This window comes from Gossypium arboreum, chromosome 8 (assembly GCF_025698485.1).
Source record: "Gossypium arboreum isolate Shixiya-1 chromosome 8, ASM2569848v2, whole genome shotgun sequence".
NCBI classification, from domain to species: domain Eukaryota; kingdom Viridiplantae; phylum Streptophyta; class Magnoliopsida; order Malvales; family Malvaceae; genus Gossypium; species Gossypium arboreum.
In genome coordinates this window covers 123,361,984-123,380,387 of record NC_069077.1, presented here as the reverse complement: position 1 = coordinate 123,380,387, position 18,404 = coordinate 123,361,984, and the positions used below count along the sequence as shown (strand labels likewise).

Genomic DNA, 18,404 nt, shown 5'->3' with positions numbered 1-18,404 from the left:
TAATTTGGCTTTTGTTTTATTTTATTTTATTATAATTACCAAATACCATATTTAACCTTAATATACATTAATAATTTTCATTATACCAAGCCATGGAATTCCACATTCAACAATTATGGAATAATTACCACTTAAGGACTCCCACTATTTAATTCCATAGCCATTTAATAACTTTAACTTATAGAACACAACTTTTACGCTTTGCGCAATTTAGTCCTTTTTGCTTAATTAACTATCAAAACGATAAAATTTTTCAACGAAACTTTAATACCATCTTATTGCCACTCCGTAAATATTTATAAAAATATTTATGACTTGGTTGATAGAAATGAGGTCTTGATACCTCATTTTCTAAACCCACTTGACCTTAGGGTCATACCACTTGAACTTAATAAACCGCTTATAAAACAAAAATCACAATATCAAAAACCTTATTTAAACTCACAATTAACTCGTAAAATTAAATATAATATTCACAAACCTACTCGTCGGATTTGGTGGCCTCGAAACAACTATTTCGATTAACCTTAAAAACGGGCTGTTACAACTCTCCCCTCTTTAGGGATTTTCGTCCCCGAAAATCTTACCAGACGAAGTTGCTTTCAAATCTTATGAATCACTTTCACTATTTTCTCAAGGTCACAAATTGATTTCAGCCTCGCATATCTTTTTCCCATAGCCTTTGAATTTTAACACACAGTGCCGGAGCATATTGTCAATTTGAATTACTCACTCAGAACACATAGCTCAGTTGATCTATCAAATAGGAACTCTGTATATACTAAAACAATCATGCGAATTTTTTTTCCATCATCAGATAAGATCAATCGAGTAACCATTCTCACAAAAATAAGCAAAGATCTTCCCATTAAACATCTGTAATTATATCTGCATTCTCTATATTCTCTTAATGAAACATATTACAAACAGCTCACTAGTACATTACTGAAAATCATAACTTCTTTACTTAATCCAGACTGAACTTAACACTAAACTTCAGTTAATAATACTTTCAACTATTTCCAACTTCGCTAACTCGCATCGATCATTCAACTTTCACGAACATGATAATCTCATTAACTAGAACAACTTTAACTCATAACAACATCATTCGGTTAGAATATTCCAACAAGCATAGTTCCGTATCATACTCTCGAGAACATAGTTTCTTTATTCCATCTATCCGTCTATCTATATACTCATGATTGAACAAAAATTCATCACCATACCAGAGAATCATTTAAATACATATAACTCATTCACATCTCGACAAATAAGTTTGCACTGATATAAACAACTAAACCCAAGTACAGGCACTCGTTCATAATTCTCTTGTCATGGAAATCATAGATCTCACAACTATATTAGCTCAAGGAAACGGAGATATTCTGATTAGCTTACCTAAGAAAAGAAAACCACTACACATTTCAAGCTTGAGTTTCCATCATTTATGCCTTTGCCGATGACAATTCTTTACACTGAAAATAAGAGAAATCTAGATACTAGAATTTTCCACATTCCTATTATCAAATCCAAAAATACCTTCAAATAAACATAATCATCACAGATCAAAAAATGCACTTTAAAGATGAGCCATGTCAGATTATCCACACAATAAGGATGATAAGAAAACCCCAGATACGATCTCACAACACAAACCGGAGACCATAACTCATAAGAGAATAATAATTAAGACTCGAAAAATTTTCTCAGAGAAAACAAGAAGAAAAATAATACTATATACTCTGGAATTCCATTGTTATAGAAATATCATACCTTTCGAGTATACATATAAGAAAAACATCATTTGGCAGGATCGAAAGAATAGCCTCACACAATTTTTTTTCCATCGTCCTTATTCCAACTTAATAGAATAGAATTTCAAAGAGAATAAAGAAATACCGATCATAAACCAACGGGTCCAATAGTGCTTATGTTGAATATCATAGTTAGCTAATATTTTCACACATTAAAGAATTTCATCAGAAAGAGAACAATCATATAAACCCCTGGGGACAATTGAATATTTAGAGCACCCAGAAGAAGTCACCATAATTTATTCAACTTTAACCGTTACACACAGACATATTTACAACTCATTTATCCTTTTTCTGACTAATTCTATCATCAAGGACCCCGTATTATCCCTGTCACTAACGAAAACCAATTCGGAAGGAATCCTAGCATACATATCTTTAAACTTCATACCCAAATGAGTAGAATAGCCGAAACCAATTTTCTTCTTTAACTAAAACATTACATACTTTGTATGATCTTTTAAAATATCCCGATATTTCTTCTAAAATTAAGTTCATTTGTTACTCTGTACTCTACTATGTTTGCTTTACTAATTATCCCACCATTGAACTCTTTAATCTCATACTTGTGAGCTTATTCAACATAATTCTCGTAAATCTTTTTTCGTCACAAAAGCAACGCTGGTAAGGGGAAGTTGTAAAGCCTCTAACTTGACTCTCATAAACACACACTTATGACTCAACATTCACCGTCAATATAATATCATCACAATCACATAGTTTACTCCAAGCAAATTAACATACTTATTTATTTTACAACTGTTTCTGTCATCCACAATTTCAAACAGTAAATCTACTTACTCGAGCCCAATATCAGTATCTAATAAAATTTCAACATTTAACTTCAATTCTACTTACCAACATTTGTTAAATTGAAGAGCGTCTTACGAGTCTGAGTACGTCGTTTACTTAAAGCCATAGTCCAACTATGGTCTTACACATACATTAACAAGGCCCTGTCGTGGTCTTTATTTCACTTTCCATAACCCAGTTATGGTCTTATTAGTTGATTGCCATATGTATATTTAGTAAAAGCAACTATAATTTATATCTCACATAACATTCAATACATACTTCGTTATAGTCATATAAACAAATTTTAACATGAAACATATCTATACACAATTCTTTCTTATTTAATATACATAATACAATATGAACTCACCAATTTTACTTTCATTTGATTCTCATATAAGTTCTGTACGTACCTGTATTACTTATTCTGATCGTACTTTAATTCTCATCTTGAATATGCCCGATGAGCCATTCGGAATCATTATGGATACTCGATAATCACATACAGCTCGTACAACGTCATATCCTAGATATGGTCTTACATGTTATCACATATCAATGCCACTATCCCACACAGGGTCTTACACAAAATCACAATATAATGCCAATGTCCCAGACATAGTCTTACATGTAATTACATATCGAGTGGATGCCATGTCCCAGACATGGTCTTACACTAGCTCACATGTATTCCAATGTTCCAACCATGGTCTTATCCGTCAATTCATTATCGAACAATTGTATTCATTTCCTGTGTTCTACTCAATTTTATCTTCCAAATCAATTTCATATTATCATATTATTTATGATTCCATATTAAACCATAAAACATAACATTATAATACCTTTAATTTAGAAATTGAAGCATAAGAGTTAATCATATAAACACACTGATTATACATCATTCGATAAGTGTACATAAACACACATTCTGTCATCTTGAGTAAATTAGCTTATCGTATTCACCTAATAAAATAGATTGGGCACATAACATCATACGAGTACCAACACACATAGATAAGCTTATCACCACATAAACTTTCATTTCATTCCACGTTTCCATATTTCTTAACTAATGATTATCACATTGCTTACGTTAGCACATAAATATCATGAACTTCTATTCATACATTTCTCAATTTTGACACATCATAAGCATGTTTCAATCCTCTCAATATCATTTTTCTGCAATACTGAAAATAGCTCGATTGGAAGTCACCTCTGTCTTAACAAAACAATTTTGTTAGAGACTGGAGATATCACACTATCCCTAGTAGTAATACGGCATGTATAGCTAGACTTACATACGCTAGGTTAGTTTGAGAATTGACTAAACCATACCTTTGATACCATTAAATGTAACACCCTTTACCCGTATCCAACGTTGAAATAGGGTTCGAGGCATTACCGGACTTACATCAAAATATTCATACAAAACCAGGCCATAAAATTTCATCCAAATTAAAGCTTTTCATACAAATGCATAACATACCTTATACGGGCCTACGAGGCCCAAAACATACATCGGGGTGGTTCTGGACTAAACTGAAAACTTTGGAAACTGTTGGAAAACTGAGAAAATTTCATCATGAAACAGGGTCACACGCCCATGTGGCTGAGGACACGCACGTGTCCTCAGCCCATGTAACTCTCTATTTAAGACATCATAACAAAAATAAAGGCACACGGCCAAGACACACGCCCATGCCTCTAGGCCGTGTCCCTCACACAGCTGAGACACATGGCTGTGTCATAGCCCGTGTGGCCAATTTGAAACTAAAGTACATGATGCAAGGGACACACGGCCCGTGTGGACAATTTTTAGGCTATTTTCCAAGCCAATTGCCACCCTCAATAACAAACTCACTTGCTTACTTTTATTGAACATTAACATGGCACATTTGAACATTCAATCATCCACAAACAATACAAGATCATGGTAACCTCATATCTTATTTTACATACTTAAAACATCATGCTTAGTCAAGCTCAAATTTACTACTTCTCATGCATCAAAGTTTATATGATTACTCCCATATCACACATTTAAGCCTTAGTTATCAACACATCATCTCATCTCAATTAAACCATCAAATATTCATCACCAACAATATAACTCATTACATACACACAATCACAAGCCTCATCTTCATGACATAGGCCCATGCATAATCATATAATCAACATAAGCCACCATTCATGGCTATACACAAATTGAACTATAACCATTATAGGCCAACATATTTGGCCACATTAGTAATGACATAATTACAAAAGATAAAGCCCCTATACATGTCATAGACTTAGTATTTGAATACTTATACCCAAAATGGTAGCTTGATAGTATGATTGAATCTCCGGCGATCTCCAACCCGAGCTAGCTAAATAAACCTATAAGAGATGAAAAGGAAGGGGAGTAAGCTATAAAGCTTAGTAAGTTCATAAGAAAATAATAAGCAATTTATTAACTTGCTTATCATGGTAATACAACCATATTTGCATTTTTACTTATGTTCAGGTCAAGCTATTTTCTCGAGTCATAGTCATTAATTTATTTATCTCTGGAGCTACAAAACTCTAAATTAAGTTTCGCTAATTTTTGTTAAAACTAGACTCACATATATTCTTACCATAAAATTTTTAGAATTTTTGGTTTAGCTAATATGTACAGTTTATTCTCTAAAATTACCCCTATTTCGCTGCCCAACAGCTTCGACCTTTCGCCACTAAAAATTAATTATCTCATAGTACGGGACTCATATGATGTTCCTGTCTATTTTTATTGAAAATAGACTCATTAATAATTATAGGCATATAAATTATAACCCATAACTATTTGTTTACAATTTTTAATGATTTTCTCAAATCAGAGCAGGGGACACAACTTCAAATATCTCAGAATATGAAATTCTTTTGCTAACACCATTTCTTTTATAAGAAACTAGATTCAATAAGCTTAAATTCCGTATTTTATGCAATCTCTAACTCACTTTCAACTATTTTTGGTGTATTTTCAAAGTCAGACTACTACTGCTGTCTAAAACTGTTTTATTAAGAAAATGATAATAACTAAATTTACCACACCTTCCTTTCTTTGAATTAGAAATCCATACATTTATAAACATATATCATTATTCACCAAATTAATACAACATCATTTCACAATGCTCATGGACTTACCCTTCATGGATTTCATATTAAGTTGAGTTTCTGTACATACCTGTACCGATCCTTACTATTTCATACATATACATAATGTCATTGCATCTTCGATGTCTTGCACACTATGTACCATACTCGATACCTAGCACGCTAAGTGCTATTCTGGATGTTTTGCACACTAAGTGCCATCCTTGATACTTTTCACACTAAGTGCCATTTATATATATATAGCTGAAGCTATCTCAAATTGCACACCAAGTGCCACTTTTAGCCGAAGTTATTTCAAACCGCACACTAAGTGCCATTTTAACTGATAAGTCGTTAATCATAACAATAATAACGTATAGGCAATTTATACAATATCAAGCATTAAAAGCATAAATTTAACAATGCTTAATACATACAAACTTACCTCGATCGTCAAAATGTTGAAATGGATCGACTAGTCTGAAACTCTGTTTTTCCCTTGATATAGACTCGTACGAGGCTTAACTTGATCTAATCAATCAAATTCAGCTATTTCAATTCACATTTTATTCATTTTAACTCAATTTCGTATTTTAGTAAAATTAATATTTTACCCCTACACTTTTGACTTTTTTACAAATTAGTCCCTAAGCTCGTAAAATGCAAATTTAGTTAATTTCATCATGGCCCAAGCTATCCGAATTTCATACATGCTCATATCAGCCCATATTTTTCATTTATTCATACTTTTACCACACAAAATTTATTATATTTCACAATTTAGTCCAAAATTGACATTTTTGCTAAAATTCACTAAACAAAACTCAATAATCTACCATCAAAGATTTATTTTCTATCATTAAACATCAAGATACTCAAATATTCAACAATTGAATCATCCAAATACTTTAACAATTTTGAAATCGGAGGTATGGGCTAGCTAGAACACAAAGCAACGATCTCAAAAACGTAAAAATTATTAAAAAAATCGAGACAAAATGGACTTACATGCATGAACAACCATGGCTGAACCTTCAGAGCTTTGAGAACATTATTTTCTTTCTTACATTCGGCTATTGATGAAGATGATAGCATGTAATTTGGCTTTTGTTTTATTTTATTTTATTATAATTACCAAATACCATATTTAACCTTAATATACATTAATAATTTCCATTATACCAAGCCATGGAATTCCACTATCAACAATTATGGAATAATTACCACTAAAGGACTCCCACTATTTAATTCCATAGCCATTTAATATCTTTAACATATAGAACACAACTTTTACGCTTTGCGCGATTTAGTCCTTTTTGCTTAATTAACTATCAAAATGATAAAAATTTTCAACGAAACTTTAATAACATCTTATTGCCACTCCGTAATTATTTATAAAAATATTTATGACTCGGTTTATAGAAATGAGGTCTCGATACCTCATTTTCTAAACCCACTTGACCTTAGGGTCATACCACTTGAACTTAATAAATCACTTATAAAACAAAAATCACAATATCAAAAACCTTTTTTAAACTTACAATTAACTCGTAAATATTAAATATAATACTTACAAACCTACTCGTCGGATTTGGTGGACCCAAAACCACTATTCTAATTAACCCTAAAAACGGGTTGTTACATCAAAACTTCGAATTTCTGCTTGGGAGCATGCCATACTATATGCAGCATCATTAATTTGAGTCAGACCAACAATTTATCATAAGTTCTCCCTGTTACAAATGGTTTTTGGTCAATAACTAAATATTTCTCATTTGAGAACTTTTGAATGTGTTGTATATGTTTCGATTGCTCCACCACAACGCTTTAAGATAAGTCCTCAAAGGAGGTTAGGAATGTATGTTTGATATGAATCTTCATCAATAGTTAAATATCTCGAGTCATCAACGAGAAATTTATTTACAGCTCGATTTGCTGACTGTTATTTTAATGAGTCAATTTTACCAACATTGGGGGGAGAAAATAAACAGCTGAAAAAAGAAATAGATTGGAATGAATTATCATTTTTACATCTTGATCCTCGTATACAACAACGTGAATTGGAGGTTCGGATGATAATTCATTTACAATTTTTAGCAAATCAATTGCCAGAAAAAGAGTGACAGCATCACATATACCAGTTGTAAATGCTCCAATCAAAATTGATGTCCCTAAAGGACAAACTCTAGTTGCTAGTGAGTCTAAAACACGTTTGAAGTGTGGTAGACCAGTTGGTTCCAGAGATAAGAATCCTCAAAAAAGAAAATGAGCAAAAATAGATGATGGTCAAATCAAGGAAGTAATGACTTTAAAAAGATCTCTATAAGAGATTTTAGACATGACTGAAGTTAAAGAAAAATCTCAAGTACTTGATAATGAAGAGATCTCAACAAATAATGTCATGTTAAGAATTAAATGGAATCGAAATCAAATCAACGTCGGTGACATATTTGCATGCAATGTAGCACTAGATATTTTGAATGACAATGTGGTCATGAACCAGTGTCAATTGAAGAATGTAGACAAAGAAATGATTGGCCAAAATGGAAAGAAGCAATTGAGGCAGAGTTAAAATTCTGTCAAAAAGAGATGTATTCTAACATGTAGTTCGTACATCTGAAGGTGTAAAACCTGTGGAATATAAATGGGTTTTTGTGAGAAAGAGAAATGAAAAAGGAGAAATTATGAGATATAAAGCGTGTTTGGTTGCATAAGGATTTTCATAAAGACCTAGTATTAATTATTAAGAAACATACTCTCCTATGGTGGATGCAAATACTTTTAGGTTCTTGATTAGTCTGGCAATAAGAGAAGGGTTTGATTTATGCCTAATGGATGTAGTTACATCCTATTTATATGACCCACTTGATAATAACATTTACTTGAAACTTCCAAAAGGTTTTAAACTTCCAGAAGCAGCTAATTTATTTTTACGAGAACATTACTCAATCAAATTAAACAGATCCTTTTATGGATTGAAACAATCTAGGCATATGTGGTATAATTACCTTAGTGAATACTTATTGAGGGAAGGCTATAAGAATGGTCCCATTTCCCCAAGATTTTTTATAAAGAAGTTTGGATCAGGATTTGTTATAATTGTTGTGTATGTTGATGATTTAAATATCATTGGGACTCTTGAAGAGATTTTAGTGAAAATTGAGTGCTTAAAGAAAGAATTTGAAATGAAAGACCTTGGAAAGACAAGATTTTATCTAGGGTTACAAATTGAGCACTTAAATAATGGAATCCTTGTGCATCAATCAACATATATAGCAAAAGTGCTAAGAAGATTTTACATGCATAATGCACATCCATTGAGCACCCCAATGGTTGTTAGGTCACTTGATGTAAATAAAGACCCTTTCCATCCTCAGGAAAATGATGAAGATTTTCTTGGTCCTGAAGTATCATAATTAAGTGTTATTGGTGTATTGATGTATCTTACTAGTTATACATGACCTGATATATTATTTGTTGTCAACTTATTAACAAGATTTAGCTCATGTCCAACCCGAAGACATTGGAATGGGGTTAAGCATGTTTTTTGTTATCTTCAAGGTACAAGAGATATGGGTTTGTTTTCCCTAACCCACTCAAAACAGAATTAGTTGGTTTGCAGATGCAGGGTACTTATCTGATCCTTACAATACTCGATCACAAACTAGTTATGTTTTCACATATGGTGGTATTGTAATTTCTTAGCGTTCTATGAAACAAACAATTATTGCCACTTCTTCTAATCATGCTGAGATTTTGGCAATCCATGATGTTAGTTGTAACAGCCCGATTTTAGGGCTAGTAAGAACAGTGGTTTCGGAAACACAAATTTGACATAGTAAAATTTATTTTTATTAGATTTTTATGGTCTACAGTTTCATGGAATTATTTTGTGAAAATTTTGTTTGAAAATTTTGAAGTTTGGGCACTCAATTTAATTAAAAGGACTAAATTGTAAAAAGTGTAAAAGTTGAGTTCTACATGTTAGAAGTGTCCAATTGTTATGATATTTTAAATTAGAGGTCCTTATATGATAATTAGACCATTTGTTAAGTTCGTGGACAAAAATGGACATGGAGAGATAAAATTTTAAAGAAAGGCTTTAAGGGTATTTTGGTTATTTAGTAATTAAAAAATTAAAAAGGGAAAATGAAGCAAAATTTTCTCATCTTTTTCAAGCTAGGGAAAAAATTCAAGCTCTCCATAGCTAGGGTTTCTTCAACTTTCAAGCTTGATAGTAAGTGCATCCTAGCCTCGTTTTTAATGCTCTTTACATTTTTGAAGTCGTATTCACCTGATCTCTCTATTTCTACCACTATTTTGAAGTAGGGTTCATGCTTAAAAATTTACCTATGTATGACATGCATGTGTTTTGATGTTTAATGGTAGAAAATGAAAGTTTGATGTGTAATAAACAACTTTTACTAAGTAATTTTCCATTAAAACACCTAAAAAGGACCTACTTGTAAAAAGTTATAAAATGGGTAGTAAAAATCTAATTTTATGAAAAATGTGGGCTTATATGAGCATGTATATGATTTGGTTAGGCTTGGGTAACAAAGAAATCAATACATTTCATTTTACAAGCCTAGAGACCAATTTGTAAAAACGTGAAACTTTAGGGGCAAAATGGTAATTTTGCCTAGGATGGAAATCAGTGAAAATGTATGTGTAAAATGATGAATTGATGGTTGAATTTGCTTATCTAGACTTGGAACAACCGATGATGGAACTAGATCGAGGAAAACGAAAAGTCTCGGATTAGTTAAGTTTCAAATCCAAACCATTCTCAAGTTAAGTTCGTGTGATTCAATTTGGTATGTTATTATGTTTTGATTGAATTGTATGAATGAGATAGATATACATGATGATATACACTATGAAATAATCACAAGATGAAAAACATGATTAAAATGTCATTGTCCCGATTGAATATTGTGTTTCGATGGATTATAATAATTTTCTTGAACAGAAAAAAATAACATAGAAAAGATTTAGCCCGAACGGGTTCCTGAGCTACATTCTCTTGAGAAAATGTTATGAAATGAATTTAGCTCGGACGGGTAATTCATAGTAGGCTTATCAGAGCTAATGTTATTAAAAGGATTTGGCCTGGACTGGTAATCCAGAATAAGCTCTTAGGAGCGAATGTTAAAGATAGGATTTAGCCTGGACTGGTAATCCCGTTATATGAGTATGGCTCGAGAGTGTGCTCTATGAATATATGCCTAAGGAGCACTCTAGATGTGAATTGACGGGCAATAGACATGTATACCTCGAGTATATTACTCGAGTATCCATCGAAATTACAATAGTTCAACAAAAAGAAATCCTAAAAAATGGAGAAGTGAAATAATATGAAAGTTTATTTTATGGTGAGCTCATCTTGTTGATTTGGCAACTTCATGATGTGTAAAACTAACTTGTTTAATGAGTAAATGTATTTAGGTAACTTGTCAAAATTATTGACAGAATGAATGCATATATTTGCTTATTTGAATAATTATGACTGGTAAGTTTTCTGTCTATTACGCGAACTTACTAAGTATGAAAATGCTTACCCCGTTTTACTTTTCCTTGTCTTATAGTGCTCGTAAGGGTCGTGAAGGTCGGAGGATTCGGTCGGAGCAAGATCACACTATCCACAAATCTCTTTTTGGCATAGCTAAATGATTTATTTTGGTATAATGGCATGTATAAGCTATTTTGCATAGATTAAGGCTTGTAAGTGATATTTTGTGACTTAGCCATTGGAATGGCTAAAGATGTTGAATTAGTGCATTTATAATGTTAATGTATGTTTTGGGCCTCGTAGGCTCGTAATAGGGACGATATGCATATGTATGACTGGTTTTAAATTGGATGAAATTTTATGGCTCGATTTTGTATGAATGTTTATGTTTAAATCTAGTAATGCCTCGAACCCTATCCCAGCGTCAGATACGGCCAAGGGGTGTTACACTAGTCGTGAATGTGTGTGGCTAAGCTTGCATTACACAACTTAAGGAATGATATATTAAGGGTGATAGAACAAAACATATATACCAAAATTTTTCTTCACTCATGATCTACAAAAGATTGGAGATATAATGTTCAACAGATTCGTTCAAGTGAGAATTTGGTAGATCTTTTCACTAAGGCGCTCCCTACTGCTACATTTGAGAAGTTAATTTTCAACATTGGATTGCATCTTTTTTAATATCTTAAGTGTTGATTACATGAGGGGGAGTAAATTCGTTCTTTTAATGTTGTGACATACTGTGAATCAAAAGTTATGTACTCTTTTTTCCTTCACTAAGTTTTTGTCCCATAGGGTTTTTCCTAATAAAGTTTTTAATGAGGCATATCCTTTATACAATGAACATCCAAAAGGTAGTATTATGAATGTTAATAGATGTTCAACCTTTCATCTTTCATCTCCCTTGACCTTCCACCTTTTATCTTCTTTAACGTTTAACCTTTCATCTCCTTGTAACCCTTTTTTTCTTATTTATGTATTAGAATATGAAAAGTCCAATCTCCCTATATATATAGTGGAGTATACTACTTGTAAATATGATGAAAAATTATATAATGCAATAGAAATCCTCATATTCTCATAGCCATCTTTTATCTATTATTTTTGTTTATAATAATAATTTGATAATATCTTAACCCACCAGGTTATTTAGAGTTCGAAATTAACCCAACTACCAACACATTGGCAGAAAAAAAAAAAGAAAATAATTCCACTTTTGTGCACAATAAGATTCAAACTCAAGACCCCTATGTAAGTAAAAGCCTTACCATTAAACCACCAGGCTTATTCTTGTCAACAAACCTACAAAATTAAAAGATAAGCCCTACAACTCAAGTCTAGCATAATTCAAAATTAATGGGAAAAAATCAAAAAACAAGGAAATCGAACTCAAGACCTAAAGTAGACATCTAAGGCACTTAACCACCGAAACAAATCAAATTATTTAACATAATTTAACAATTCAAACTTAATAAAATTAAGGCGCTATACAAATAATTTCATATCTCAAGTTAAATCTATATCAAGAAAAACAAAGAATAAGAGTTTCACTCACAAATTAGATGGAATGAGTTATATTTCAATTCTCCTAGCTTATTTTCTATTTATAATGCATTGATAGGTGCTTAGGTAATTCTTTAAAAAGATATCACTTTTTAAGTTGCACTTTTTGGTTTCAAGAAGCCATTCATCCAAACTTTTAAAAGTATTCGTTGGACCTAGTGACACAGCTTTTCGATTTGGGAAGGTTCACCCAAATGGTTATAATGCTTCTGTAGAATAGAATCATGTTCAACTGATTTTTGAACAATGTTATCACCATTCAAAAAGAAGGTAACTTTTTGATCCATTTATAGACCATTTCCCAAACTTGCATTTTCATTCCATCTGTACATTTTCGTTCCATCTTCTCCATCTATACATTTTCGTTCCATCTTCTTTCTTTCTTGCATGATATATAATATATATTATATAATTTTATACCAATCAGAATCATGCATCTAAAAAAAAACCATGCATAAAATGAAATTTTCTTGTGATAAGGATTTCTTTTAAATCAAAATTTGACAAGATCTCTGGCCTTGATGCAACCACATTTGTTGATATCTATCCTCATAGTACCATGCTTGTAGTGGTATGTTAAAGCGTGGTGAACAGACAAGTCTTCTTTAATTTCTCATAAATTATGAGAATAGAACCTTAAAATTGTTGGTACATGGGGATAAAAATAAACTTATAAGAAATTAATGAATGTTTTAAGGCGTGTATCAATGCCACTTTGTTTAAGGTTCTATTTGCCCCTACCTATATTATGGTCTGCAAAAGAGTTACTAGAAAATAAACCTCGAGGATATAATAACGCCCAATAACTGTCTATGTTTTGCACTAACAGAAACAGTCCACTGAGCACTGAGCGGAGCATAGCAAGGATGTCAATTTCTATAAAGAATTTTTGTAGTAATTCTTTATAGAACAATCAAGGGATATAAAAGATGGTGGGAGATCATAAAGAAACTTTTTTTTCTATGGTTTTTAGGTTATCATGCAAATGAAACTTCACTCCTATTTATAGGAGGCTTCATGTTTCTTCGTAGGGACATAACTACCTAAATGGATAGTCATATAATTATCTAATTGAATAATTATGACTAGTTATTAATAACTAAATGATATAACTTTTGGTTACTTATAACTTTTCATTTGCAACTATTGAAACACTATATATATATATTGAAAATGTTTCAACATGGCTCCGCAACACAACAATGGAAGCTTTAATTGGAAAGGGTTGAAATCATTTGGTATAGCTGCTAATTAGTTTGGGTGAGGTACCCATCCGAGCAACTGCTTGCCCTCTTCTAGCGTTCACATCACTACTCCTTTTGCAACGACCACCATGTTACAAAAATGAGGGCCAATTGTGTCAAGTTTATGGTCGACAAAGGTTGGGTGTTAGCTTGGTTGCGACAGTAAAAGGAAGAAGTAGATGATGTATTTTTTTAAATTTCAGAAAATTTTAAAATTTTTATTTATTTTTAATTTTTAAAAATATTTTTAAAATTATTGTTAGTTTTTTAAATATTAAAGATAATATTTCAACTGATAAAATTAATTATTGGCCCTTTAACATTCTTTTAAGACGTATAAATCATAGGTATCCAAAATATGCAACATTTCCACTTAAATTACCTAAAGTTTTATTCCACTATACATTGAAGTTTAAAGTTGACAGTTAAAATAAAATCTGAGCCCAATAATATATTAATATGTGGCACAAAAATAAAATAAATAATTTTATATTTGTATTTTTCTATTTCCCTTTTTTAGGAATTTTTTTTCTTCCTGCTCTTATTTCTCTCTCAAAACCCAACAATCTCATCCACAAAAATCAGATTGACCAAATTTTAGTTTAAATTTTGGGGCCACTAATGTTATTCATTCACCACAAAATTGCAGACAATGGTGGAAAAAATAGAATATTCCCACGCATAGCTATCAACATAAAGAATTATTTTCTTTATTTTGCTAATTATTTCAAAATTAAAAGACCCCCAGTTATCCAATATCATCAACATCAGGACTTTAACATGGATGAGATTGTTTTTATCCTCTTATTATTATTTTAAAGTTTTTGCGTTTAATATTAATTCTTGTGTTTGGAGATCTTACATGCGAGAGAAATGTTAACTCAAACTCAAATTCTCATTAAATTTTATTTTTATATTAAAATAATTCAATTCGTTTTCTATTTTTAAAATTATAATTAAAAATCAAATATACAATTAAACCATAACCTAGAAAAGTTATGGGAGAAAATATCAAATAATCAAAAATAAATAAAACCTTTAATATTTTAATCTTTCAAAAAATTTAGCCATACATTTTTTATAAATATTTTAGTTAGATTATACCATCAATTTTTTAAAAAGTCAAATTAATTTTTAATTTGAATAAAATATTATATTTTTAAATATAAAACTTACATAACAATTCACGTGTAATTTCTAATAATTTTTAGATTTTTATAATTTTTGATATTTTTTAATTTTAAATTATTCATTCATATAACCTATAAAATAAATAATATTATGTGGGCATGAAATATACCCACATGGTTGCCACATTAACATAATAACATTATTAGAAAAACTTAATATTTTAATAAATAATGATGTTTAAAAAATTATTTGAGTATTTTTAAAATGTTAATGATAAAATTTAATTAAAAATATTTTCATATTTTTAAGTAATATATTTAAAATGATTGTTCGAGAGGGTAACTTGCCAATTAATTTAAAATTTATATACAATATCAACTAAATAATAAATTTAATTTTATAATGAACACAAATTTAATAATTATATGTTTTTAATTTGTTTAATTATTTAGTATCAATTAAATATGAATGTATTTTTTCTTTATTTCAAATAGATGAATAAAAAAATGAATTTATTGTAATTTTCCTTGCTTCTTGAATAGGGATCTCAAGTTTAATAATTTATTATTGGATTTTGGATGCTTCAATCAAGATTCTTCTGCTGCCTTGTTTCCTTCATGAAAGCGTCGACGTATTTTTTGAAAAGAAAAAAAGAAATCATCAACTTTACCAAACGCAAATTAAAGTAAATAATAAAATAATTAAGCACTAAGGCTAAAAGAATATGTTTTTGCGTCCTACTCTTTAAGATATTTAAACTTTTTTGGCATCCTCAAAAATTTTAAAGATCAGAAAAGAAACTCTCCACCAACACAAACAAAAATGGCTGAAAAGAGGGAAAATGTGGTGATGTTCCCTTTCATGGCGCAAGGCCATATCATCCCTTTCTTGGCTTTAGCTCTTCTTATTGAAAAAACTAGGAACTATAAAATAACCTTTGTAAATACCCCTCTTAACATCAAGAAACTAAGATCATCCCTGCCTTCCGACTCTTGTGTTCAACTCCTTGAAATCCCTTTCAATAGCTCCGAACATGGTCTCCCTCCCAACACTGAGAACTGTGATGTTGTTCCTTACCACCTTGTTGTTCGGCTTCTCGAAGCTTCAGCTTCTCTGAGGCCTGTTTTTAAACAGCTTGTTGAAGATATCATACGACAACAAGATGGTCAACGCCCACTTTGTATAATCGGGGACATCTTTTTTGGATGGATGGCGGGGGTTGCTGAGGAGGTTGGGGTGTTTCATGCAGTGTTAAGTGGGGCTGGTGGGTTCGGTTTGGCTTGCTATTACTCCATTTGGCTTAATCTTCCTCATAAGCAAGTAAAGAAGGATGGTGGTGATCATTTTTTGTTGCCAGATTTCCAAGAAGCTTCAAAAATAGAGTTGACCCAGTTGCCTTTAACTATGTCAGTGGCAGATGGGAGGGATTCTTGGTCGATTTTCCATCATAAATATTTACCGGAATGGACTAAATCTGGTGGGATTTTGTTCAACACAGTGGAGGAGTTTGATGATATTGGATTGGTGTACTTTAAGCGAAAGCTAAGTAAGCCAGTCTGGGCAGTCGGGCCAATATTGTTATCAACCGAAAACAGAATACGTGCATCTATGGGAGGAGCTACACCTGAGTATTGCAAAGCATGGTTAGACTCAAAGCCTGAAAAGTCAGTTTTATTTGTTTCTTTCGGATCAATGAACACTATCTCTCCATCACAGATGATGGAGTTAGCCAAAGCTTTGGAGTTAAGTGGGAGGCATTTTATTTGGGTTGTGAGACCACCCATAGGCTTCGACATAAACTCAGAATTCAAAGCCAATGAATGGTTGCCTGAAGGGTTTGAAGAGAGAATGAGAGAGTCGGAAAAAGGGTTGCTAGTGAATAAATGGGCACCCCAGCAAGAGATATTATCCCATAAATCTACCTCTGTTTTTTTAAGCCACTGTGGATGGAATTCGGTGCTTGAATCTCTGAGTCATGGTGTACCATTACTTGGGTGGGCAATGGCTGCGGAGCAATTTTTCAATGTGAAATTGCTGGTGGAACAAGTTGGGGTTTGCGTGGAAGTGGCGAGAGGGAAAACCTGTGAAGTGAAGCATGAAGAAGTGGCAGCCAATATTAAATTGTTGATGAGCGATAGCGAGAAAGGAAAGGAAATGAGAAGGAAAGCTTGTGAAGTGAGGGAGATGATCGAGAGTGCCATGAAAGATGATGATGAGGGACGTTTCAAGGGCTCTTCTGTGAAAGCCATGGATGAGTTCTTCCACGCAGCCGGGACGATGAGGTTTCAGACCCATACCCCAAACCAACTAAATGGTACGAATCAACCTAGAGTTCAACGAGTAGATGACTTTTAGGTATTTGTCCGCTGAAAAGTTAAATATTGATTGGCCCATAGTTATAGGTTACGTCCTATGAACGATTTAATCTTACTTTCTGTTCATCACAAAAGTACTTTTTCTCCATTTCGGACCCACATGGAAATTTGTGCATTTTGCCATCAAAAGTACTTTGTTAACACAAATTTCCAGTACAAACCTTGTAGAGTTCCTTGTAGGTTTGTATGGTGCATTTTCAATTTATGGCATGTTGGATATAGACTTTTCCAATGCAAACCAACAAGACCATAGGATAAATTGAAAATATATAATATAAATCTAATTTTAATTTGTGACCAAAATAATTATTTATTAAAACAATATATAATTTTTTATTGCTAAAATAATATTTTTGAGCGACAAGTCAATGAAATTTGTGACCAAATGAGAATTTTGAGAATTGTCAATTAAAATTATTTTTAAAAATGATACCCGTCACTTTTTTTTTATTGAAACATAATGTGTTTAAGCTAGATTTGGAGCCAATGAAATCCAACCAAATATATGAAATTTATAGACACCAATAATATCAAAATCCAAGCTTGAAACATTGAGGGTAGTCAAAACTCTTTTATTAACATTGATATTTGACCTTTATTGACCAACCAAATGTATTGGTAATGACATATTTTATTTTTTATAGTTTTAAAATTTATTTATGAACACAAATTTGATATATAATAGATATGGGTGAGCGTTCAATCAAATCGACTGATAAAATTTCGAATTCACGAGTCCTATTTTATCATCTTAACTCAATTTGAATTCTTTTTCAAATCGAGTCTAGTCGAATTGAATCAAGTGAAATTGTTCACGTTCAATTAAAAAAAT

The 18,404-nt window shown here is 31.7% G+C and overlaps 1 protein-coding gene across 1 annotated transcript; it reads left to right on the top strand.

Moving 5' to 3' along the window:
* Positions 1-15,752: 15,752 nt before the first annotated feature.
* LOC108456027 (UDP-glycosyltransferase 92A1) lies at positions 15,753-17,894 on the top strand. Its single transcript, XM_017754620.2, has one exon. The coding sequence runs from the start codon at positions 16,020-16,022 to the stop codon at positions 17,550-17,552; it is 1,533 nt and encodes a 510-aa protein (XP_017610109.1). The 5' UTR covers positions 15,753-16,019; the 3' UTR covers positions 17,553-17,894.
* Positions 17,895-18,404: the final 510 nt, after the last annotated feature.

Excerpts from the sequence above, each read along its gene's own strand:
- LOC108456027 (XM_017754620.2), top strand. The coding sequence starts at position 16,020 with ATGGCTGAAAAGAGGGAAAATGTGGTGATGTTCCCTTTCATGGCGCAA.